We start from the raw sequence: 26,621 nt of genomic DNA on the forward strand, positions 1-26,621 counted from the left end.
AGTCCATGTCAACACAAGAGGCTTTCTAATTATTATTAATAATAATAGTCCTTGCATTTGATGCAGTGCCTTATCACGTCACTGAGACGTCTCAAAGCGCTTCACAGGATATACTGCAAAGTGAATTGACTGTGTATTTTGTGGCAAAACACGGCAGCCAATTGTGCACAGCAGCGTCCCCACAAATAGTCATGGATTGAAGTGACCAAATTATTATTATTATTATTTTTTCTGGAGGCATTATCACCACCAAGAAAAAAGATTGACTAACAGCCAGATTCCGACTTACTGCTCGGTGAACAGGTGTGTGGAGCAAGAACATTTGCCTCAGGTTTTGCCCTGCCCGAGAATCGAATCCAGATCCTCTCGCTTTCGAGGCCAGTGCTCTCACCACTAAGCTACAGGACTCTTAATTGAGCGTAGACCCTACCACATCACTAGCTGTCTGCACTGACATGTTATTGTTCCCTACTAAATCTGTCTGGACTCCTCCTGAGCAGGTGACTACTGTTTGCATACTCAGTATGATTTGAGAGGCCAAAACCTTTTAGCATTATGTGTATAAATGGTATAATCAAAACAAGGAGGCTCATTTCTTCTATTGTCAATCCCGCCATTTGTCAATTGCTTTCCTCAAATGTGATAAAATATGTATGAACATACTGGTGCATTATCATCATTAATTTAGTCTGTCCCCAGGGTTTCAATATTGAATAAGTAAACAGTTGCAATAATATTTAGTGCTGGTAATTCAATTGTATGTGACATTTAGGTTCATAGAGTCTATGAAACGTACAAATTTGTGTGTTATTGAATCCCACCTCGTGTCCACTCTGTATTCTGGTTCATGAAGTGGATTGATTTGCAGATACAATAAGTCTTTTATAATTATTTGCTTCAGACTGAAAGGTGTAACAGTGCCAACACCAGTATCGAACGTCTCTACATGATTCTGGAAGTTTCTGATAACTGTACTGACTTTTGCATTTTGTGTGTGGCAATGTCCCACAAACAGCCATGAAGTGAATGGCCAATTTTATCCAGAGAAGACCCCCGGAAAAATTCCCTTGTCTTTTCAAATACAGTCGCGCCATTGGATCTTTAACCTCCATTTGGACAAGCACACAGGACCTCGGTTTAATATCTCATCTGAGGAACATCACCACTGACATTTGAGTGCTTCCCCACTTCTATCATTTCTATTATCTTAGTAATTATACTATTTGTCTTTGCAATTACTTGCCCAAAGCAGAGAATAGCTGACTGTGTTAATATTCATGAGTCAGTTTAAGAAATTCCAATTCCAAATCTCTTGTAATCAAACATTGAAAGCAAGACGGTTTGTGTTGATATTTTAATAATACATATTACTATCCTCAAGAGAAATATCAACCGTGTTCAGTCTGAATTGACTCGATTTACTCTGAGAAATATTTGTAATAGATCTTCCCAGGTCCCCAAAGATAATCAAGTCAAATATCCAGAATATTCACCCATCCCCACATCTACACTAATAATAAATAATAATCCTTGCATTTTACATAGCGCCTTATCATGTCTTCAAGATGTCTTAAAGCACTTCATAAAATATTCTGTAAAGTGAACCGACTGTAAATTTTGTGGGCGAAATGCAGCTGACAACTTGCACTCAGCAGTGTCCCACAAACAGTCATGGATTGAGTGACCAAATCATTATTATTTTTTTTAAGGGATTTTTATCACCAGAAAAGCGAACCACCAATCGACTAACTACCAGGTTCCCGCTCACTTCTAGGTATCAGCGGTGTATGGAAAGAAACTTGCCCAAGGTTTAGCCCTGCCCGGGAATCGAACCCGGCTCCTCTCGCTTGTGAGGCGAGTGCTCTAACCACTGAGCTACAGCACTTTCTACAGGACTAAATAATGTGAATGCCTACTGAGTACTAATTTACGATCTATAAGTACCATTTCCCTTGTGGAGATTAAAAGCTCTATGTTCCTTCTCCCAGAGTGCACAGACATGTTTTGGCAATCTGATAGATAAGGTGCTCATTGGAACCAGTTAACTCTCCGCCTCCCAACCCCAGCTGTTGACAATCCAGTGATCATCCTGAAAATTACATCCAATGATCAAACTGTTGTTGCATTTATACAGACGTCTTTTATCTCTCCCTGTTTAAAAGTCCCCACCCCCCCCCATACACACACCCACACCTACACACTCACACACGCCCCCACCCCCAACACACTCATACCCCCACCCCCACACGGCTTTAACAAAAAGAAATATGAACCAGTATTGAAGGCTACAGTTTTGATTGTGTTAAAATATATATTAGGATCAGGCTGGACTTCATAATGAATCTAGTTTTTTTCCAGAAAGAATTTCCACAAGGTTGTATGAGACACTGCATGTAAGGGGAATATTCTTTGCACTGTGTGCTTAGGAAAACCTAAATACACACACTCTATTTGTGATATCAAAAGGGAATTGTTCAGCGTTAGTTAGACTATGTGTAACCAGTTTTAATACTGGATTAGTGTAGGAGACTAAAACTAGGACTTCCTGAGTAGAGGCAGAGGTTTAAAATTGTGCTCCTGTTTTTTTAGCCAGCAGGAAATCTTATTTTGTTCTTGTTGTCTTCGAACTATAAACAAAAAGCGTCAGAATTTCTTTTCAAGGGCAAAGGAGGAGCTTTATAGAGAATGTCATTGGCTGCTGATTTATCCTGTCCTATGATCACATCTTTTTTTTAATTACTTTGGGTAGCTAAGATTCACATAGGTTGTCTGATCGTTTTTTTCTTCCTCAAGCTGTAGTCTTGTGGCTTCACAAGAGCCTCCGTGCGATGACAAAAGAATTGTGTGTTATTCAGTCTGCGAGGAATTTTGTCAAGAGTTACCATCAACCACACAACATAGATTAGTCTTTCATGCCTGGTTGATGGTTACGCTACATTGTGAAGTACAGACATGAGCCTGTACGCACGTCGAGTGACATTGCCTGCCATAACTCCTCTTGAACTGCAGAAACGGGTAAGGTAGCCTTTTAGTTTATTTATAATTCGTTCNAAAAAAAACTTATACGTAGAGATAGAAATATCTTTTAACTATTTTGGAACTTTTTTTTAAGTATTTAAAAGATGAGGATGTTTTCAGATGGTGTAAACCCAATAGAGTGTTCTTCTTGTGCTAAATATTACATCCTGTGTTTTTTTTTAAATATGTACTAGAAGTGCTACCTAATGAGAAAATAGCAGCAAATAGAATCCTGAAGCTCAGTGGTTAGAGAGCTCGCCTCACAAGCGAGAGACCTGGGTTCGATTCCCAGCAGGTGAAACCTTGGGGAAGTTTCCTTACTCCACACAGCGCCTAATAGTAATCCCTCCAAAACAAAAAACAATAATAAATTGGTCATTTTCAATCCACGACTGTTTGTGTGACGCTGCTGTGCGCAATTGGCTGCCGCGTTTCGCCCACAAATATACAGTCAATTCACGTTACAGTATATCTTGTGAAGCGCTTTGAGATGTCTTGAAGACATGAAAAACACTATTTCAAATGCAAGGATTATTATTATGATTATTATTATTAAATACTGTTTTGTGGCATAAACTGTTTATAGTCAAATGTTATAAATTCAAATGTTTATAGTTCTTAATTGTCACCAGAAAATGATGCATTCTCTTTAAAAACAGATCATTGATGTAAACCAAGAATGATAGTACAGTACATGATTGAGATTAGGAGCTCCACTTCTAAAGGTTGGCAAAGTAGAGAAGTCCTCCCGACGTGAACGGCACTATATAAATATAGCGTTCTGACGAAGGGTCGTGGACCCGAAACGTTGACTCACTTTCCTCTCTCCATAGATGCTGCCTGACCTGCTGAGTGCTCCCAGCCACTTCTGTTTTTATTTCAGAATTCCAGCATCTGCAGGATTTTGCGTTTTGGCGTTTATAAATATAATTTGTTGTTGTACATTTTAAATAAATGATCACCTTGTAATTTGGAATGATCGGTTGTTTAAATTGGATTTGCTCCCTTCCTTACCCCAACGCTAACCACAATTACCATTATCGTCATCGACCACCACCACAATAACAATTAAAAGGTTAGTGTAAGGACATGAAGATGCTTATCAAACAACAAATGACGTTTACGCAGCGCCATTCAAGTTGGGAGGACGTCCCAAGGTGCTGGACAGTCAGGGATTTGACCCTGCAACACAAGCAATCCTTTTGCAAGGAAATGGAGAGAGAGCGGGGGAGTGGGACTAATTGGAAGGTCTTCCAAAGAGCTGGCGCCAGTACAGTGGGCTGAATGGCCTCCTTCTGTGCTGTAAGGTTCTATGATTCTATAAGCCAACAGGATTGTTGCTGGGTGGATGCCGGTATAGGTGGAAATGAAATGAACGCAATCTCCAAGTGACACAATAATTTGGTGTCGCTGAATATGGAGAGAGGGAAATGTGTCGGTAGAGAAAAGGAAGCCAATGGTGGAGTTATATTAGGCAGATTTTGGTTGTTGGCTTTGAGTTTTACGGAGGAAATTTATTTCATGGTTGAGTGGGATTTTGTTTTTCCAAGCTGCTTAATGTTTCTAAGGACCCAGTTCTTAAAGTACGCAAACCATTTGAAATTGAAATGGATTCAATTTCCAATTTATTTTAAGGAGCCAATCTACCAGTTTTCTCTCTACCAATCCTCTACTCGTAAAAATTATAATTCCTGCACGAGCTGAGGTTCCAGCTTCGAAAATGTGAAGAAAATTAGGTTTTCTGTTGTTTAATAGAGCTTTTTGCTTCTTGCAATCTGAGCCATCAGACAGTTTAGTTCATCATCAGTGCGCAGCTTAGGGGAGAGAAGGTTTGACATTCAGAGCAAAGTAAATAACTCTTAAAAAGGGAGGAGTTCAAGTGTCACAAGAGACTTTTGAGTTTCCTCTTACTGCCAAAACACATTGGTGATAAATGTCTGGATAATTAAATGTCTTTGTCTTAACGCAGAAAAATAACTTTAAAACAAGCACCAAAGTTCATTTTGAAGTTTTTGCTTCTCATGTCTTGCAATCAATTTCTTGAAATAAAAATATAATGTCTAACATGAATGCTATCCTGGAAATGATTTTTATAATTATTTGTATGAAACGTATTCTTGAGAACTAACAATTTGACGTTGGAAACCAGACTATATGTAATAGGATGGTGCATACTAAGCTGTGCACTTACGAATGGTAGACTGAAATATTAGGTCTCTCTTATAAGGGAGTGCCAAAGTTTTAGACGCAAATGTTAGATATGAGTATGATTATCGAGTCTTCACATAGTTTCTGCCCTTTTTATTTTTGTTGTAAAGTTTTTTGTTAGCCAAGAGATGGAAGCTGACTTGTTCAAACCAGATGTATTATTTAATTGCAATGAATATTAATGTTAAGTAAAGGGGAAATGGCTAAAGACACAATTATCTGCTGGCTGTGGTTGGCATTCTTGACACTTAACATTTGCTGAGATAAAATGCTTGTAAACAAAAAGGTTGTATAAATCTACAGACCCTCTTCACAACTTTGACGTTTTTAGTGAACATCAACATTTATCATATGCACTTTCAGGTCAACATCATTGGACAGGAAATGAAACTGGACCTGTATCTTCCACGTGTCATAGACACAGATATGTTGCAGATGTCATTTTAGTTTCATATTTTCTAGAATTGTTTTTGATGTAATCCATATCAAAATGTTTTTTAAAAAAACTTCAATTATCTTTACGAAGAATCCTAAAAAACATCCCCCAAAAAGCTAACTACTGGAAGGAAATGATTTTTAATCCAAATTACTGATGATGTTTAGAACCCCTTGAGGCCTCCATTATACACATATATTGCTGATGTTTCACTCACGTGCTACAAAATTCTATTGGTGGTGAAATATTGTATGTTTTAACATATTAATGCTGTATGTACAGTATGCCTACAAATGTACAGTAAATAATATTACGCTCATAAATATCAATCCTACATAGTCACTTTGTGCAAACAAAGTCTTTCGCTCTTGGAGCACAGTAACATTTTATTATCAGTGTGTCTTTTCTTTTTGTAAGGTTCGCAGTAGTAACGGATCTTTTATATTGGCAATAAAATCTTTGTGGGAGTGTGTCTGGGAGCATTGCATATTGTTCTAGATATTATTTGTGAGAGCGAGCTTTCCTCCTGTTAAAACTAATGCCAGCTGAGATGGTTATGGTTCAGTTGCTCTTTAGGAAGATTTCACACTGGGCTCAGTCGGGTGGGAGTAACGATATTGGGAGGGAGTGGACACTCAGGGACAGAACAACATGTTTTTGAACCTAGCTTTCAAATTAGCAAGACGTTACAAACTGCAAGGCCAACAATTCAGTAGTAAGTTCTCATTCAACAAAGTTGTAAGTATTTTCACACCCAAAAATAATGTTTCTTTATGTTTAAAAAAAAGTATTTTGAGGAAAGACCTTCTCACTATTGGATCATTCCAATCCTGTACACTGATTGACATTAATCCTGATGGTCAAGGCAGCAGCCATATTGGCGCTTAAGAGGACAGTGGATCTGTGTACAACAGGAGACACGTGAAGGGTTTTGGGGAAAAGGCAAGTAAACTGGACTGAAGGGATTGCTCTTTCAGGAGATGAATGACCTTTCTCAGCGTTGTCTAGTTACCACACTCTGACCTGTTACTCATAGCGTCCCCTGTTTGCTGTTCTCCATTTGGCTATTACTGCACTCTAAGTCACACATGCAAACCCCTGCTTTGTTTGCTTGCTTTGGCAGATTCCCGTCATCGTACCTCCCTTTGCCAGTTGCTGTGGTATCAATCCCGCATCTGTGTCTGCTCTGACCCACCCACACTCATGTTTGCTTATTATTCCTCACCAATCACTCTGGCTCCCATGCACATTGCCCCCATTTTAGTTTGCCTCACACTTGTTCTGTGTTTTACCTGGACATTCTTGGCCTTTTCCCCCCTCTTCCTCTGTACCTTCATGCTCTCAAAGTTGACATACGTTATTTTATTTATTCTGTTCAGACACAATGTCATATGAAATGCATAGTTGGCTGCTGCGTTTCGCCCACAAAATACACAGTTGATTCACTTTACAGATATCCTGTGAAGCGCTTTGAGATGTCTCAAAGACATGAAAAAGTGCTATATCACATACAAGGATGATTATATTATTTTTATTATTATTAAACACCTGAACCATTTTTGACTCCTCATCATTGTGGTGTTGGCAGCTGGTGTGGGTAAGTGTTTTTTTATGACTGTAGTGTGTGCGTCTGGTCTGTATGATTTCCGCACAAGTTTAGTGGTTTTGTATCTGAGCTATTTATTTCCCTGGTTGTCCGAGGCTATGGATCCAAGGAGTTTGTTTCCCTTGTGGTTGAGGGAGGTGCCCTGTGCAGCGTCAGTGTTTGCATTTGCTTTCCCAGAGTTTGGATGCAGCGTCTAGATTTGGGGGCAGGGGTATAAGATCAGCAACAACAAATTACATTTGTATAGCGGCCTTCACGTTGGAAAGATATCCCAGGGCGCTGGACAATAGTGGGGTCAGGAGGGATGGAGGGCAGGGAGTGGGGCTAGGAGGGTGGCCGAAGGTACGATCAAAGAGGAAGGTCTTTAGATGGGACTCGAAGGAGGCGAGAGAGGGGCTGAGGTGAGGGGATTGTGGGACAGAGTTCCAGAGTGCAGGGGCAGAGATGCTGAATACCTGACTGCCAATGGTGGGGTGGGAAGTGCGGGGCGAACCTGGTAGGGGGAAAGGACGCAAAAAGAAAAAAGTAAATGTATGAAAAAACCTATTAATCCTTGCTCGAGACACTCAAAGAGGGTTTCACAAATAATATTGAGTGCCCTAGTAGAGGATATTGATTGCAAATAGTACAGCGCAATCTGATTTCATTAAAAATTCTATGTTTTGAATACTGTCCGAGTTGTTAAAGGAACATGGATTTTTTTAATATAAAAATCTTTGATCCAACAGTATTCTTCTTAAAATTCCTATTCGCTCTACCGAATCCTTATTGGAGTCTTAATAATCCTGGCATTTGATATAAAAGAAAATGGAGATCTGGTGGTTGGTTCTGTCGTGTGTAATTCTAAACTACACCTCGGTTTATTGCCAAATGTGTTGCCTCTCCTCTTCTCATGTGAACTTTTCCTCTGGATGATGAATGAGTAATGTGAGCAGTGGAGCTCGCAAGCAGCCAAAGACATCATTAGTGCGAGCGGTTGATTGAGAATCAAAGGAGCCACGCAATGTCGCAAAAAAAAATGCTCCCCGAAGTATCTGTAGGGCTTTTATAACTTTTCATAACATAACTGCAACAAAAATGCCAGAATTTTAAATATAAAATGGTTGGCATTGGGGGTAGTGATATATTGTACATTGTATATGGTGATAGCAGGTAGATTTATGCCCCAATGCTTAGTCACTCATTTCAGTGATGCCGTTTTTGTGACTAGAGACTAGACATTTCTCCCACAGGGTGGAAGTGAAATCATCGTAAAGTGGCTCTCAGGTTCCTTCTAGTAGCTGGTTTCAAAGGATTGTGGAGCCCTGTAGCTCAGTGGTTAGAGCACTCGCCTCGCAAGCCAGAGGACCCGGGTTTGATTCCCAGGTCAGGGCGAAACGTTGGGCAAGTTTCCTTACTCCACACACCTCTGTTTACCAGCAGTAAGTAGGAACCCGGTTGTTAGTTGATTGTTGGATCGCTTTTCTGGGGGTAATAATCTCTTCAAAAAAATAATAATAATAACTTGGTCACTCAATCCACGGCTGTTTGTGGGACGCTACTGTGCACAATTGGCTGCCGCGTTTCACCCTACAAAATATACAGTCATTTCACTTTACAGTATATTCTGTGATGTGCTTTGAGACATCTCGAAGATTGATAAGGCATTGTATCAAATGTAAGGATTATTATTATTATTTTATATTATTATAGATGGGCCAAAGAACCATCATCTTCTTGCAATTTTTTATAATGTCTTTTCTTAAATGTGTCTGTTCCTCGAGTCTCCAGAATATAGAATGCACTTGTATTTTTAGATTTCTTTATTAACCTGAACTGTTTCAAAGTTACTTAACAAGTAATCATTGAGCAAAGGTGAGGATAGTTTTTTGTTGGCAAACACCACATAGCCATTTGCATCAGCAAAGTTATTCAAATAGTCAAGGGATGAATAACTTATTAGTAAGGAGAATTTCCCAAGGTGTGGGGAGAAACTGGCTTGACATTTTGAGGATATTTATCATTAACCAGAGGACAGGCAAATTGGACCTCAGTTTAATGTTTCACCCAAGAACAAGCACCTCTGACAGTGTACAAGTTCTGCGTTAGAGTTCCGTCTTAGAATGTGACCTCGACACCCCAACATGGGATTGCGACCACATTCGCAAAAGTGCTTCTAAACGATCCAAATTGACGTGTGGACACCTGAGTCAATTGGAAATGCAGGTACTGGACACTTTCTGACATAAGAATGTTCTCTGTTCCAGGTCAGAAGTTTCAGAAACTATCCTCATAATTTGTAGTTTGTATTTATTATAAAAGTGGTGCGTAGAATAAAAGAATAAGTCTTTAAAGAAAATGTATATTTAATCTTATTCCATCTTTTTGGGATCATGATGTCTTGACACAATGCACGGATAGATGTCACCTGCTTTATTGGCAGTTGGCTGTAATAATAATAATGATAATACTCCTTGTATTTGATATAATAATACGAATAATCCTTGCATTTGATATAGCGTCGTTACATCTTTGAGATGTCTCAAAGTGCTTCACAGAATACACTGTAAAGTGAATTGACTGTACATATTGTGTAGTCGAAGTGTTAAGTCGTTAAGATCTTCTAATGACAGGTGTGGTAAATCTCCAGGAAGGAGACTAGGGATTTGAATGACAGTTAGGGAAAGGGATTGAGGAAGACGGCTGAATCTCCTGGGTTCTTCTCACTGTTGTTCTCTGCAGTTTTACACCCTTCAGAGATTAAGGTAGCGGTGACAAGCTAACATGATTGACAGAGTTATGCACTTCTCAAAGAACATAAAGACCAAAGTGCACACTCAGCGCTTCCACCGCCTATTTGCCTTCTTCCCGTGAGCATTACCTTGTATCTCTCGCTCCCTCTTGAAGAATAGGAATGAGAATTTCCTAATTACTGCGGCATCAGTTGCACTAAACTAAATATTTCAGCTATAATCAGATATAACAAGTTCCTTCTTTACATATTTTAATTCCACTGAAACGCTTGAAACTTAGATTGCTAAAGCCTTCTCTTTTTGGGTTTGTATTTGAACCGCGAATATAATGATTTGAAGTTGATATACTTTTGTACGGTGGCGTTTTCATAATTGAAGTTCTCTGACTAAATTAAATGTAGCCCAAATTTATAAAGTGTTGACTTGCCACATACATCAGTTTCACTGACTGAGGGATTTTTTTCATGCTGACATTTTTAGACAGAATGAAGGACTTATTTAATCATCCCGTGGCAAGGTTACTCCAGTTACGCTAATTAAAAACTTTTCAGGCAAAGATATGGGTATTGAAGCATTGCGTATTTTGCACCTGATGACAAAATGAGCACTGTTCCTCATGAAATATGATAGCTCTGAGCTTCGGTTTGGCAGAACCGCTGAAATTGAAATGCAGATTGGGACACATTTGGAATTGAGCCTGACTGTATTTCCTGGATCTTCTTGCCACAAGTGGAGTACATTTTAAGTGTAATAATGGACTGTCGTGTTGGGGATATTTGTTGTGCGGAAACCCGTTTATTGGATGAAAGTCGTTGCTGATGCGGCATTTATCGCAGAAAATCCAAAAAAAATCACATTAGTGGTAGCTTCGAGATCAAATTATCTTTTTTGCATATTTTAAAATGCACGTTCGACACCGCAAGAGAAGAGCTTGTGAAAAAGGGGCTTCAGTACTTGTGTTTGGTTTGAAAACAACTATGATTGTAGCAGCTCCTTCAGGTTTTGTGTTGTACATCTCCTCATCAAGTGACTTAAATAGAAGATCATTTAACTCTGTTGAAGATGGTGTCGTAACAGGTGCTAAACCCACACTAGCAAAAATATCGTGACATCATTTCATCTGTATGGACTGCTTTGCCTTGCCTTACCCTTCCTGATCTGGTGATGAAACTGGAGAAAGCACAAAGCCTCGAACAGCAAGTGCCTATTTAATGTTCTCTCTAACTCCACCTCCTCTACCTCCTCGTCAGCCTTAAGGAAAGTTGACCCCATCTAACATTACAATCAGGTCCTGGTTTCGCGATTGTTTGACGAACTCATGCGGTCCACTGTGTGGTAAGCATCCCTGAAAGGCAATACGATGGGGAGGTGGATCACACTCAGTGCTTTCTTTCTCTCAGATAGGTATAAATATGCATCGAGAGCGGTTCAGTTTGTGCTGAGTGTGGGGAAGGTAGGAGGCGATTGGGTAAAATCTCTGATGACAAGTAGCAGGAGAGAGTTGGGAAACTGCCGAACCATCACCTCATCTGAGCTCACTGCAATAGGGAACAGCGCTGAAGTGGATGGAGTACATTCTGATGTATAAATCCAGGTTACCTGCACAGATCATTTTCTGTCTTTGCTATGTACTCATTCCTACATTAATTGCAGAGTTAGTCAGAATATGACACCCTATTTTACTCCATTGTTTGACACCATATCTGCTGGTAAGTATAGAAATCCACTGTAAATCACCTTGAGGAGTAGTGAAATCAGAAGCTTGCTGAGGCTTTTAAAAGATTTAAAGTGTGTTGTTTTTAAAAATCAAGGGTTTGCTTTTTGTTGGTGGACTGAGTGTGTTCAGATTGTTTATTTTTGGCAGGGTGGGGGGAGGGGGAAGCTAGATTTTTATTTTATGAGTTTACCAAGACAATATTAACCCTGTACTTTTGCAAGAATATGTAATTGTATGTGAAAAAAAACAATGCTTCTAGGATGTAAAAATGTGCAGCCTTTCAAGCGCAATTGGCTGCTTTGTTTCGCCCAGAAAATATACACTTAATTCAAGTTACAGTATATTCCATGAAGCGCTTTGAGATGTCTCAGAGACATGATAAGGCTCTGATCAATACAAGGATTATTATTATATAACTTTTTATCATGCGCTCGTTTCCTTTCAGAACCACAAATGCCTATTTTTTTCAACAAGCTTGACATATATCCGACTGTGATATATGAAGCTGATGAGTTCTGTTTGTAAGTACAGTCTTTTCTCTTGCCTTTATCTCTAGGTAATTAAAGTGTTTAATGAGGATGACAGCAGCAGAGCTTTGGAGGTTCCGAGTGACATCACGGCCTGGGACGTTTGCCAGTTGTTCATACTGAAAAATCATTGCGTTAATGACAATAGCTGGACTCTCATTGAGCATCTCCCTCACATCGGCTTAGGTAAGACTACAAATCACAGGCTTACCATGCAAGATGCTTGTGTAAGTGAAGCTATTCTGCAGCAGTATTTTTGTCAAACCACCTCGCTGTTCCAATGGAGGCAGCAAAATCGCTGTCATGTATCTGCAGTTTGTAACATGTGGCTTTTAATGCAAAGGAGACACTTAACTCTAAACTTGTTCTGAATTATGTAAATCATAATTCTGGTTTCCTATAAGAGAGCCAGCGAGCCCTGAATGTGTTGTAATGTTTTGCATTTTACACTGCTTTTCACATGTGATGTGTTATATACCTCAGAAGTACCCACTGTTGGTTAGCCTTTCATCAGGAGCAAAATGCACATTTTAAAATGTTAATTTCCAGGGCTAACTGCAGCTAAACTGCACAGAAGTGGTTTCTACACATTACCAAGCATTCCTTTTCAAGCGTCAAACAGTATAGTATTTTCCGCAGCTTCCCCATGAATAGATAGCTACTCAGGGTTCAATTTTCATACAACTGGTGCCATATTTAAGCAAAATGATCCATTTTCTAGCACCTCTCTACCTCTCTGACCTACTTACTCCCCAACCCACTACCCTCTACCTCTGCTGGACTGGCTCCAGCCTCCTGCTTGTCCCTCGTGCTCTCTGTTTCCCCATTGGTGGCCGCACTTTCAGCCACTACACCCTGAAACTCCGGAACACTCTCCCTCCATCCCTCCGCCTTGCCTGGCTTCCTTCCCCATCTTCAGATCAAGACCTTCCTCGTTGACCATGCCTACGGTCACCTCCCCTGGCCTGGTGTCGTGCTCCACCACTGTCACGTGCTCTGGAACGCTCTCCTGCATGAGGGAAAGCTGTGTAAATGCAAGTTGTTATTCATTACCTTCCTCAAAATCCCACATGCCATTTATAATAATAATAATAATAATATTCCATATTACTGAATGTTAGTTTTCCTCTAAAACCCAGATTGAATAGAGGTGTCCTGCTATTTATTGTGGAATTATCTTTGAAGCTCTAAATTTGACTGCACAAAAGATTTTTTTATTTCAATGTTAAAAGGCAAACTTGCTGTGTTTAATGTTTTCCTTTATCATTTATTATTCATTTTACAATTAGTAGTTAAACAATATATCTTGCTCCCATAGTTATTGATAATAGCTAATATAATCATTCTAGTTAAGTTTTTAAGATGTGAGTGTGTGTGGAGTGGAATAAGGCTGATCAGAGTGCGTTTGCTAATGTTAAGTGGGGGTGTGGGGGTGTGGGGGGGGTTCACTGAGGGAACTATGCCATTTCTTATTTATACATATAAATATAGTTCCATTTGATTATCTAATATACAATATAATGGGAACCAACCTAATGCACTGTCAATGTGATGAACTGAACCTCTTGTGTGCATTGCCGTGTTTTGTTTTCAACATTACTCTCCTCTTGAATATTTGCTAATTAAGGAGTTTGTCTGTATCATTGTTACTTTCAAGCACAAATGCTCTTGGGACATTGATCAGTGGAATCCTCTGAGTGTTAATGTCAGGTGTGGATAGCCCCTGTCCGATGTCAGCCCCTACCCTGTCAATTATTCAATGGTGAAATACCAGAGACCCCTTGATGCTGATTAAATATTGTTCTCCTTTTCAAGATACTGTGCACAATTGGCTGCCCTGTTTCGCCCACGAAATACACGGTCAATTCACTTTACAATGTCCCTTCTGCCCCCAAAACCACCTACACCTTTTTGAATCGAATTAACTGAGAGAAACAGACAAATAACAATCCTGAAGCTAAGTGTGTAACCATTATCCTTTTGTGATTTGTCGCATAGAAAGGATCGTAGAAGATCACGAATCAGTAATTCAGGTGCAGTCGACTTGGGGAATGGACACGGACAGCAGAATATACTTTAGGAAAAACTACGCCAAATATGAATTCTTTAAAAACCCATCAGTAAGTTGGATGAGCTTTCTTGACAGAAAAGCCAACCGGATTGGTTTGTCAAGAGCATTGCATACTTTCTCCAGTTTCATAATGTTGGCTGACGCTGGAATATCTGTCTCGATGGCAAATGCCAACTAGAAGCCAGTCATTTATCCACAAAAAGAGGAAAAAATTCTAACCGGGTCATTATTCTTCAGCAGAGCAGGACAATGTCCAGCTTTCTGTTTCAAAGGTCACAGAAAGTTATGATTCCAACTGTGATCTAACTCAAATATTTCTACCCAAAGTTTGCAACACCCAAATCTGTGTAAAGGTTTTTTCAAACCTTCTCTTGTAAATACTAAAATAATTATTATTATTAATAATAATTATATGTCAAAAAGTAATGCCTAAACAAGAATTCCCAAATGTCTGTTATAATAATACTGTACTCTTTCATGTAAATAGGTATTTTAATATTTGTTTTCATCTTCAGCAGTTTTTTCCAGAACATATGGTTTCCAGTTCCAGTGAAGCAAATGGAAGTCTAAGTCATTCCCAACTCATTCAGGTAAAGGAATTCCCTTTCCAATACACCTTCAACATCATTGTAAAATAAAATCACTTTTAGGATATATTTTGCTCAAATAATTTCTGGTGGGGAGGGAGGGGGGGAGAATTTAATGGATTCTAAGTGTCAAACAAAGTAAAATTATTGCCATGGAAGTGACATGTGATTAACCGTCTTGGATTCTTGTAAAATTTAAAAATAAAAGACACAACATGATTCCGTTATCTTCCTTCACTCTATGTTTTTATTGAACCTAAAAATGTGATTCTTTTTTATTCCTAGAATTTTCTTAATTCAAGCACGTGCCCTGAGATCCACAGCTACCTCCACATTAGGGAGCAGGGAAAGAAGACGTGGAAGAGATATTACTTTATCTTGAGAAGGTCTGGGTTGTATTTCTCTACTAAAGGAACATCTAAGGTGAGACTCTAGCCTCTCTGATTTAATGGCTAAAGATAACATAGTTTTTCTCCTTGTAATTTATATTAATTTATATTTATATGACAGTGGTTAGAGTTCTCGCCTTGGTGTACAGGATTGCATCACAGAGAGGTAAGTCACAGGCAGATGCTTCTATAATTGGCTGCTATCAGAACATTTGGTTAAGGAATTCCCCTGTCGCTCGCTCTTTCAATGGTATTCTCTTTGACCGAGCCTTCAGCTCCCCTCTCGACTCTCTACCCCCTCCTCGCTCCCTCTCTTCCCTCCCCTCACTCTGACCATGTCCCCACTGCTCGGGGACTCCTGGCCCAACTGTCCAGCGACTTGGGACGTCCTCCCGACGTGAAAGGCGCTCTATAAATGGAATCTTGGTGTTGGTGTTGGTAGTATCAACATTGTCATCTCCCGTGGCTCACCGCCACCCATGGTCTTGTGTATCCCTGACGATTGAAAGGCTCCCTTTCGCTTTATTTGCTTTAAATCATGAGATCTATTCGCTGCTCCTGACTCGGCTCCTGGTTGTGACACCGAGCAGCTGGGGAGCTTCACTGGACCTTGTTTTCTTTTGTATAGATTGTGGGGGGGAGAGAGCGAGAGAGACTCTATGCTCTAACGTTGCCGATCACCATGATCGTGGTTGGCTGAGAGTTTGTTTTCATAGGTGTCAAGAGGTTCATTTCCCGCTTGTTAAACGGCTAAACTGTTATAATTGCTGGTCTGCTGTGATTGTTTCCAGATTGTCCCATAAACCACATGATTCGGGAGTAACGTTTGACTGCTTAGAGGAGACCTCAATGTCCATAAATTCTTTGCCTGACTTGACAAATAGGTTGGTCACAGGCTTGTGTTGTTGATGCCCAAACAGTGTGTTTCGTGCACTAAGGCTACACTACAGATTACTTCTAGTGAAGCTTTTATTTTGTTTGGTATTTACGTTTTCATCTTGATTCAGGCAATTCTGGACAGATCGTCCTAAAGTTAATACCAATGTTATTAATAAATAAATAATCCTTTAGTATAGCGTCTTAATATTGCACTCATTTGAGACGTCTCAAAGCACTTCACAGAATATATTGTGAAGTGTAGTGACTGTGCATTTTGTGGGCAAAACGCGGCAGCCAATTGCGCATGGCAGCGCCCCACAAACAGTCGCGGATTGAAGTGACCAAATTATTGTTTTTTTTTTATTTTATTTAATTATTAACATTTCTACTGCCCGCAATTACATTAAAGGTCGTGTCCATTTCTGAAACGTGCAAAATCCAACAAGAGGGCAAGGGTTAAAACTTCATCAGTTCATTTTTGGGGGAGTAAAACTGCCTTTGCACATTTTTTAAACATTAAAATAAAATATTTTGCAGTACTGTGCAGTATTGCTTTTTTAAAAAGAAAATCTCGTTTACTGTTCCTGTGTTGAATTTTGGAGAACTGTTAGATGTAACCTTTCGCTGTGTTTTGGGCTGCCCTTCCCGGCACACACACACAGATGGTGAATTAAGTGATTGTCACAATGCGAGGCGGTTTGCCAGCACATTGGGGCTTTAACACAAAGAGGCGATTGTTGATTGACTGTTCTTCCATTACAACGCTGATGTCAAAGCAGCAGTTTGTGGCACTGTAGATTTTATCCGAGGTGCTCAAGAGCATTAGCTGCGAAGGAATGTGAACCAACTGGAAACCCTGGAAGTGTTTGATATTCTATTTTGATCCCTAGCGACGAATAAAGCACGCAATTAAGCTTGCACGAAAATGGCCCTATAACTTTGTAAGGTCAAAGCACCAGCCTGAAATCTTAGCATAATTGGTGACATTTCAATCAAGTGCTAACGTAGTAGTAAAGGCTGTGGAATGGAACATCGATGAATTTATAGCATTTGACACAAACTTATTTTTCAAAAATTAAATTGTTATCTGAAAAACGCTTTAGCTGTGCTGCATCTCAGAGACAAGCAGCAAGAAGCTCGTATGAATTCTGAATTATTTATTTATTATATCGACAACGAGACATGGTTCTGCCTTTTGTTGCTGTCCAGTGAATTCTGCTGACAAGTGCATGCATGTGATATAGGGTGATCTTGTATCATCTCTGATGTGCCTTGCGGACTTGCCTCAAACGCAAGAGGAACCGGGCTCAATCCCCAGACAGGGTGAAACCTTTCTTTACTCCACACACCTTTGGTTACCTAGCAGTAAGTAGGAACCCTGTTGCTTGTCAATTGGTTTCCGGGGATAATAGTCCCTTCAAAAAAATTGGGCACTCTATCCACGGCAGTTTGTGGGGACGCTGCTGTGTGCAATTGGCTGCCACATTTCGCCCACAAAATATACAGTCAATTCACTTTACAGTGTATTCCGTGAAGCACTTTGAGACGTATCAAAGACGTGATAAGGCGCTGTATCTAATGCAAGGATTATTACTATTAATTATACCCAATGACAATGACAGACAGTGAAAGAGTGCTTTTTAAAAAAATGTGAGCGGGGACAATAATGACAGGAAATAAATAGGATTTGCGATGTTTATTTTTGAGCAGAAATTACTGAAATATAATTTTAAAAATTCAGAGCTTGTATAGATAGCTTCCAACTGTCCTGCTGTCTTTTCAGTAACATTCACATTTAATTGGCGTTCTGACTTTGGTTAGTTAGGCACTGTGGAAGCTGGTGCAATGCACAGTTGGGAGCGTAACTTTGAGTTAGTGTACTGCAGGTGGTACTTTGACAGTACTGTACTTGTATTGTAACTGAATCATTAGTCAGTGTCAAGAGCAGACATGTAAAAGTGTGAATTCTGTCAATGTCCATTTCACACCAACGTGCAGAATCCTTTTCGTATCGATTATTGATTACTTGTGCCAGGAAATTACTGGCTAATAATAGAAAACTTGTTACTCATTTTTAGTTCATCCAATCCATACCAAGCCTACAACCTGTTTGCATAATGCTTCCTGCTTTACATCTCATTAGCAAACGAGAAGTACTGCACAGTGATTTCACGCAGTTAAACTAATTTATCAAGTTGAGCACTGCGTTTGGGAAGAGTATTTTGATGTATAAACTGAATTACATTGAAAATGAGACTTGTGTGAAGCTGCACTGCAGTATTAAGCCCCTGAATTCACAATTCAACAACTTTGTTGTTCCCCTTTCGTCCAATTTATTCAAGAAATAAACCCCTATTTTAAATAAGCATAAATTATTTGGGTAATTTTTACAAGTAAATTGAGGCAAATGCAAAAAGAGGCATGATATTGGATCAAGCAGCTCACTTCTTTTTGCCTTTAAAGCTAATTTACAATCTAATGTATTCGCACCTACCTAGAGAGTGAGCAGAATTCTTTGTAGCTGTGTTAATTCTAGTTTAAAAATTAGAAAATATTTGAATATATTCAAGCAGATTCAAATATTAATGTAGGCTGACCACCAGCAGTGGACACCAGAATTATTTTCTGATCAATTATTAATCCATTGAACAGCAATAGTGCAATCTAACGCTATCATCTTCCCAGTTTTCTACCATTGTCATTGTAAATTACAAGCTCCAATCCCTCAAATATACATCTGGGTTGTATCCCGGGCGGGGTGAAACCTTAGGCAAGTTTCCTTACTCCACACCCGTCTGGTTACCAGCAGTAAGTAGGAACCCTGTTGTTAGTCGATTGGCAGATCCCTTTCCGGGGTTAATAAACCCTTCCAAAAAAAAATACTAAATGTGGTCACTCAACCCACGGCTGTGAAACTGTAGTCCATCCAATGAGAGATAGTGACTTCAGGAGAAAATTGGTGACATTTGGAGAGACGACTGCTTAGCGTTGCATTGATTAACTTACCAAAGTTGTTTAGAACATATTTCGGAATTACATTACTCTGTACGTGTACATTTTAAAGACATTAATTATTAACAGTGTGGTGACCTTGACTAGTTTATTTCAACTGTCCAGTATATTCTTACACAACATTAGGACATGAACATATGAATTAAAAGAATTTGTGCAGAGGAAGGTTTTTGTGTTCTGAGAAAACAAAGAATGGTTTATACCTGTATTAATACACATAACCTTCAATGGTAATCATGAGGTACAAAAACTGACAACACTATAATCTTAACCTTCAAAGCTTATCTGATCAGCGAGTTACATAAAACAAGGGTGAGATGTGTTTTCAAAAGTTACAAATGTGTTTGTTTACTGTTGGTCAAATTTTTCCATGAAGGTTTTGTATTTATCATTAACTGCTATAAACTACACATTGAAGTTTCCTTATTTACAGTCACTTCTGCTGTGTTTGCATTCATCAGTAAAGCACTTGTCATTAATATTTCCCCCCCCTCTCCCCCCCCACCACAATCTGACACCGTTCTCAATAGCTGCACTAGAAAGCTTGCACAAGCTGTGGTTGATTTGTTTAGAATTCTGTCTTGTAGCGTTTCACTGCTCATTAGTGGGGGAAACTAGTTTAAGTCAACAAAAAATAGTGTCAATTAGCACATCACATCACATCACACAATGTACGTTTCACCCCTTTGTTTATTTTTAGCATTTGAGAGACTAGTTAAGCGACTAAGTGTACCTTAATATGGATCACTGCCTTTCACTGACAGACACCCGTTCAATGTCAGTGTTTCTTGAAATGTTCAGCTGAAAAGAAAACATAGAAAGTATTCACCACATAATTCTAAGTTAAAAGCTGCACCGACTATTGTAGGTTTCTCAAAAAAGCCGGAAACAAAATGGAAGCGGCTTATTTTCAATAACTCGAGGTTTAATTTTTGTGTGTTTGCGTTCCAAAGAACATTCAAAACTTATTGTTACTAATTTGTTTAAATCCTGGAACCTAACTTGCTTCTGGCAGGAAACCCTTACTTCAAAAATAGCAATGAAATGTTTTTGACTTTATAAAGCATTATTGTCTTTAGGCTAATGCGATACATACACCTAATGTGTTAGAAATGGTGTATCAATGTAGTGTTTACTTGTGTGATTACCAGATAAACAACATGCATTTTCAAGACTGAGGTGGATAGAGTTTTGTTAGGGTATTGAGGGAAACGGGGCAAGGATGGGTAATTGGAGTCGAGGTACAGATCAGCCATGATCTGATAGAATGGCGGAACAGGCTCGAGGGACTGAATGGCCTCCTCCTGTTTCTATGTCCCTATTTACAACGACTCATCATTCTATAAATAGAAAACATTTGTTGAATTGGAAAATAAAGTTCATCATTAAGCTTCAATCACTAGTCCAGCCACATCGCAAACTAAAACCTAATCGTTGCCCTAAAGGGAATACTTGTGAGATAGTCACAACATTGATTTGCCAGCAATTACACGAGTCTTGTCTGTGTACTGTCTGCTCTGTGGAATTCATAATACCTGACTATTTTTATGTCACCATTTCAGGAACCAAGACATTTACAGTTTGTGGCTGAATTCAGTGAAAGCAATGTTTACACACTGGTATCCAGCAAGAAGATGTATGGAGCACCGACTATTTATGGATTCTGTATCAAGGTACAGGCTCGATTTTAGATATATCTCTATTATAGTGGTTTGTTTTGTTAAATTATGTTTTTTTTAATACAACCATGGATTGTAATATTTTTTCGTATTTAATCAATTGTAAAGGGTTGTAGCGTTTACTTTGCACGTGAAATTTGTGTTGAGGGATGGAATGCAATTTGATGGTTGATTGTATTTTACCAGGTTCCAGAAAATACTTTTTAATGGAGAATCAGAATGTTTATAGAAATACACTGGGGGTTGTGTAGTAATAGTAATAATAATAATATAATAATAATAATAATCCTTGCATTTGATACAGAGCCTTATCACGTCTTCGAGACGTCTAAAGCGCTTCACAGAATGCATTGTAAAGTGAATTAACTGTATATTTGTAGGCGAAATGCAGCAGCCAATTGCACACAGCAATGTCCCACAGTTGTGGATTGAGTGACCAAATTATTATTGGCAAAATCTTCTAAACATAATACCACGCTTGAATGTAGGAGAACTTTAGTGGCCTTTATTCCAACAGGTATTATCAGCAAGGTATGCATTAATCATAATGCATATCTTTCCAGCCTCACAAACTGGAAGGTACCAGAGACTTGAAGTTGCTTTGTGCAGATGATGAACAGAGTAGAATCTGCTGGATGACAGTGATTCGTATTTTTAAGGTAATCATTTCTGCATATTTTTTTTTAAAAATCCTGTTTGAAATCTTGTGAAGCATTTATTGATTTATTTAAAAATTAATAAAGATGATAGTTTTTTGAAAAAAAATCTCCGGTATATCTCCAGATTATTCATCATGTTACAATTTATCTAAAACAAAGGTTATTTTTATAACGTGTTTTACAAGTATAGTGCTTTACATATCATCAGGTTATTCAGTGCAAGAATTGTTTTCTGTGAATGGTGTTGTATCTCTGTAACTCTCTCCCTCAATCGCTCCCCACTTTCAAATACCAACTTCCTTTCTGATCGTGCTTACGGTCACCTCCCTCCCCCCCTCCCTCTCCCCCCTGGATCAGGGTCAGACTCCGCCACTATTTAAGCGCTCCGGGAAACTATCCCATGTGAAGGGTGCTGTGTAAATACAAGTTGTTGTTGTTACTTTCTGTGAATGGCGCTGTATCACTGAAAGTTTGTGATCCGTTGTATTATTTCCTTCATCATTTTGTTTTTGAAAATATATGTCTATTTCACAGTCTGGGATACAACTGTATGAAAACTCCAAACCACCACAGCAACGGAGAAATAGCCTAACATCGCTGAACACACCACTCAACACATCGCCAATGGTATAGAAGATTTCACTAAGTAAAACTGACGTAACGGAGAACTAGAGATATTTAGTTACCTGCTGGAAATATTTCTGTAAATTCATTAGATGAATATTTCTAAACCTGTTCAAAATTCCCTCTTAATCTTGCGCGGGAATGCATTCAATGCAATGCAATCCTTTTATCTCCGCTTGGTAAAGATTGAGGTGTTTGAGGTGAAGAGTTAGAGGTTATAATCCTTGTGCAAACTCATTTGTTTGAACTCCCCATTAATGTAAGATGTTTCTGCTTTCAGCCCTTTATTGTGTAAACATCCTGCAAAAATGTGTCAGTTGTACATTATAGATTAAACGTTAGGCAAGTTTCCTTTCCTTTCCTTACGCTTCTGTTCCTACTAGCAACAAGTAGGAACCCAGTTGTTAGTTGATTTGCAGATCGCTTTTCTTGGGTTAATGGGGTCCCAGCGCTTTGGGACATCCTCCCGACGCTCTATAAATATAATTTTGTTGTTGTTGTTGTTAATAATCCCCTTAAAAAAATTTCACGACTGTTTGTGGGACGCTGCTGTGCACAATTGGCTGCTGAGTTTCACTCACAAAATATAAGGGCAATTCACTTGACAGTGTTTTGTGAGAAGCGCTTTGAGACATCTCGAAGATGTGATAAGGCGCTATATCAAATGCAAGGATTATTATTAATGTTAAAATAATTTGTTTCCCCTTCACAGAGGAGCAACTCAGAGAATTCCCTGGTGGCTATGGATTTCTCTGGGCACAAGGGCAGGGTCATTGAAAACCCTGCAGAAGCACTTACGGTGGCTGTTGAGGAAGGAATGACATGGAGGGTAAATCATTGGTTTACATTGAGTCCAATAAACCTTCTCTAACTTGTCTGTTTTATGGAAAGCAATGCAATTAAAGTAATCAAACGTATGTGTGGTTATCTGTTAAATTCCATTCTTGTAATTAATCACCAATAATAATAAGTATGACAAATATCAATGGTAGACAGCGCCTTCAATGGCAAGCTGTGTGGGTTTAGCTGGTTAGACTCCAGCAGTTACCCCAACCCACACTCTGGGGTCCCCAAGCCTTGGTTCTTGCCGACATACGCCTAATACTATCATTTACTGACTACTACAATACCAATACTGCACTACGACAAATCTGGAATTTACCTAACTAATGTTATTGCCCAACCGTTGTTCTCTATAAACAGAGGAAAAGCTGTCATCGTATGAATGCCTATGGAAGTCCCAACCTGCTGCAGAATCCTACTCCATTTCCAGGTTGTCTTTCATGTTTTTGTTAGAATTTAGATGTGAAAATGCATAACTTAGGTCGAAACCTTCATCTACTTGTTGAACCAAATATGTGATAACTGTTCCTTTATAGAATGCAGTCACTCGTCTATTTATGAGTAGAAATTGGTAAATAGTCTAAAACTAAAGATTGTTGATTGTAAACAACAAATACTACAAATACGGCTATGATGAGGCACAATATACTAAATGTTGATATCTATCCTCATCACATAAGGATGGGAGCGGAGGGGGAGGTTAGTATAGACTGTACAATGGAATCGGATCCAAATCCCTGACTGTTCAGCGCCTTGGGATGTCCTCCCGACGTGAAACACACTGTGTGTGTAAATGTCATTCCTTGTTATTATTATAATAAAATGTTAAGAATTGCCATGCTTGTAGAAATTTTTTGCTTTAACTTTTCAATTTAGCTATTCACAGGATCCAGTCTTGGTTTCATCACCGAATCTCCCGAGACGAAGCACAAAAGTTAATAGAGCAACAAGGCCTCGTTGATGGGTGAGATTTATCTTTAAAAGGACTTCCTTTAGCAATAAGGAATCTATCTATCTCAGTATTGAATATGTTCAAGGACTGAGCGTCAACAGCCCTTTGGGGTAGTGAGTTCCATACATTCACTGCCCTTTGAGTGAAGAAGTTCTTCCTCAACTCAGTGCGAAAGGGTTGGCCTCTGATTTTAAGGCTGTGACCCCTGGTTTTAGTTTCTCCAACCGGGGGAAACAATCTCCCACTATCTACTCTATCATACCCTTTGATGATCTTGTAGGTTTCTATAAGATCTCCTCTAATTCTTCTATATTCTAGAGAATATAGGCCCAAATTGGTCAGCCTATCCTCGTAACTCATCCCCTTCATCCCTGGTACTAACCTAGTAAATCTACGCTGCACCCCCTCCATGGCAAGTACATCCTTCCCTAAATAATAATTTGATCACTCAATCCACGATACCCCTGTGCGCAAATGGCTGCCGCGTTTCGCCCACAAAATATACAAAAATACGATACTTGCATTGAAGTGTTATTGTTTCACTTAAGATGTCATTTGAATGAGAAGGCAAGTAAAAGTTGGATTGGAAATAACAAAATTATCCAAAAATTCATGTAGACTTTTTCTTTCTCCCCATGTAGGATATTCTTACTGAGGGACAGTCAAAGTAATCCTAAAACATTTGTCTTGTCACTGGGCCACAGTCAGAGAATAAGGCATTTTCAGATTGTTCCGGTAAGCAATTAAAAATTCAAAGTAATTGTTTGCGATTGATGTACTGATTCAGGAGCTTTACCAAACTGTGCAAAACGCACCATTGTTTGAATTGCAATATGTAAATAAATGGGGGTATTTATTGTCTCATATCACTCGTAATTGTGTTCTGTTCGCATTTCTGTTGACAATGCAGAATAAGGTCAAGTGAATGATCAAATTGAGTGCTGTACAAAAGCTATATGTTGGTCGTAACATTATCCTCTTCAGAACTGTCTCATATCTGCTATGTAACTAATGCAGCTGGAAGAAGATGGAGACTTGTATTATTCCCTGGATGAGGGTCAGACCAGATTTACTAATCTTATCCAACTTGTGGAGTTTCACCAACTCAACAAAGGAGTGCTCCCCTGCAAGCTGAAACACCACTGTGCTCGAATTACACTTTAATCTCGGACACCATCAGTCCATCTGGAGTTTGTGAATAATGAAAGCAAAGTGGGGCTTCCACACAAACACACCGTGACTGTGAAAGAGTATTTGTGGTGACCGAGCGAACATTGTTGTCACTGAAGTTGGGACGGTCGAATTGATCGAAGTCAGAACTTGTTTTGCTGATGTTGTCTATTCCAATTCAAATGTGTGGAATGAATCAGTGTTGAATTATTGCTCCTCTCAATGCCAGCATTACAAGGACAAAATAAATGTGGAATTTGTAAAAAGAAAACAACTACAATGCTCAAGGAAAAAATTTTGATCAACAGATCAACAGAATTATTTTTAGGCCAACAATTGGCCATTCATCGCAATGTAATCACATGCTAGGACTAACTGAAACACATCAATTGGCCAGAGATTTTATTTTTCAAAAAGTTGAACTTAACACTGACGCCAGTTGCAATGGAAAATCTGCTTTGGAAATATTTGAAATGAAAAAAAAGAGAGGAATTGTGCAGATTCACAAACTGCATTCACCATCGCTCTCTCAAATAGAGGATAAAACCTGCAGAATTGTGACTATTGTATTGTAAGTGGAGATGGACTGTATGTCTGAAGACACACGACTGCAATTTGTAAAAAGATTCGACTTAATTTTGCACAATGAATTTTAAATGTCGGAATTTTCCAAATGTTTTGGATCGAATAGTTTCTAAGATTTATTTTAAGTACGCTCGAAAATAACATTAATTATCACTTAAAATAAGTTGATGGTCCAATATTGTTGTTCTTAGTAAAGAATATATCAAAATATGAATTGCACTGTAATAGTGACACTGGCATTTTTCACTGCTACCAAATCATTACAATATTTTCCACTTATCAAACTTGCATTCTATGCTTTATGGTTGGTTGTTGTAATACATTTTGTTATATTAAAAAAACAGTGACCGAACAATACAGACTTTTTTTTCAATGTAATCTTTAAATCCTTGCCATCAGTAATGTTGGATTGAGAATTGGCTTCACTGGCTTTTGAAATTAAGATAACAACATGTTTTGAAAGTGAAGCAGTCGGTATATTCAGCTTTCACAATGAGTATTGAAAAGATTTGCTGTAAACCCAAATATTTTCATGTATTAAAACATTTTGTGTTTCATTCACTTTCATGTTTATTATGTTTATACAAACTTGCGCTTCACCAGAACAACAATAACTTGCATTTATACAGCACCCTTCACTCTGTATATTTACAGTATATTCTGTGAAGTGTTTTGAGACATCTTGAAGATGACGTGATAAGGCGCTATATCAAATGCAAGGATTATTATTTTTATTCTTATTCTTGTTGTAAGTGGCAAAGTCCCAAATGAATTAAGTCATAAAAGTAGTAATTTTACACTGTTATAATTTCTTGCTTTTTTCTATTGTTCCTGCTAATTTGAATGGTGACACATGACAAACATTACTGTGGAGTTATAAGTTAGAGCACAAGACAGTTCTGGATGAAGAAAGCCATTTGGCCTGTG

At 38.7% G+C, this 26,621-nt stretch overlaps 1 protein-coding gene across 4 annotated transcripts; it reads left to right on the forward strand.

Annotated features, from left to right (window-relative positions):
- The first annotated feature begins 2,663 nt into the window (after window positions 1–2,663).
- On the forward strand, window positions 2,664–26,255 carry LOC103176364 (growth factor receptor-bound protein 14). 4 transcript variants are annotated; one of them, XM_007889838.2, is made up of 13 exons: window positions 2,664–3,015; window positions 12,274–12,430; window positions 14,243–14,364; window positions 14,831–14,905; window positions 15,188–15,325; window positions 20,745–20,855; window positions 21,425–21,520; window positions 22,055–22,147; window positions 22,857–22,973; window positions 23,348–23,417; window positions 23,864–23,951; window positions 24,581–24,674; window positions 24,957–26,255. In XM_007889838.2, the coding sequence occupies exons 1-13, from the start codon at window positions 2,953–2,955 to the stop codon at window positions 25,101–25,103; spliced, it is 1,371 nt and encodes a 456-aa protein (XP_007888029.1). In that variant the 5' UTR covers window positions 2,664–2,952; the 3' UTR covers window positions 25,104–26,255. The 4 variants fall into 4 exon arrangements, with proteins under 4 accessions (XP_007888029.1, XP_042192043.1, XP_042192044.1 ...); XM_042336109.1 differs by having other exon boundaries at window positions 14,834–14,905; XM_042336110.1 differs by having other exon boundaries at window positions 24,924–24,964.
- The last annotated feature ends 366 nt before the right edge of the window (window positions 26,256–26,621 follow it).

Source organism: Callorhinchus milii, unplaced genomic scaffold (assembly GCF_018977255.1).
Source record: "Callorhinchus milii isolate IMCB2004 unplaced genomic scaffold, IMCB_Cmil_1.0 Scaffold6, whole genome shotgun sequence".
NCBI classification, from domain to species: Eukaryota; Metazoa; Chordata; class Chondrichthyes; order Chimaeriformes; family Callorhinchidae; genus Callorhinchus; species Callorhinchus milii.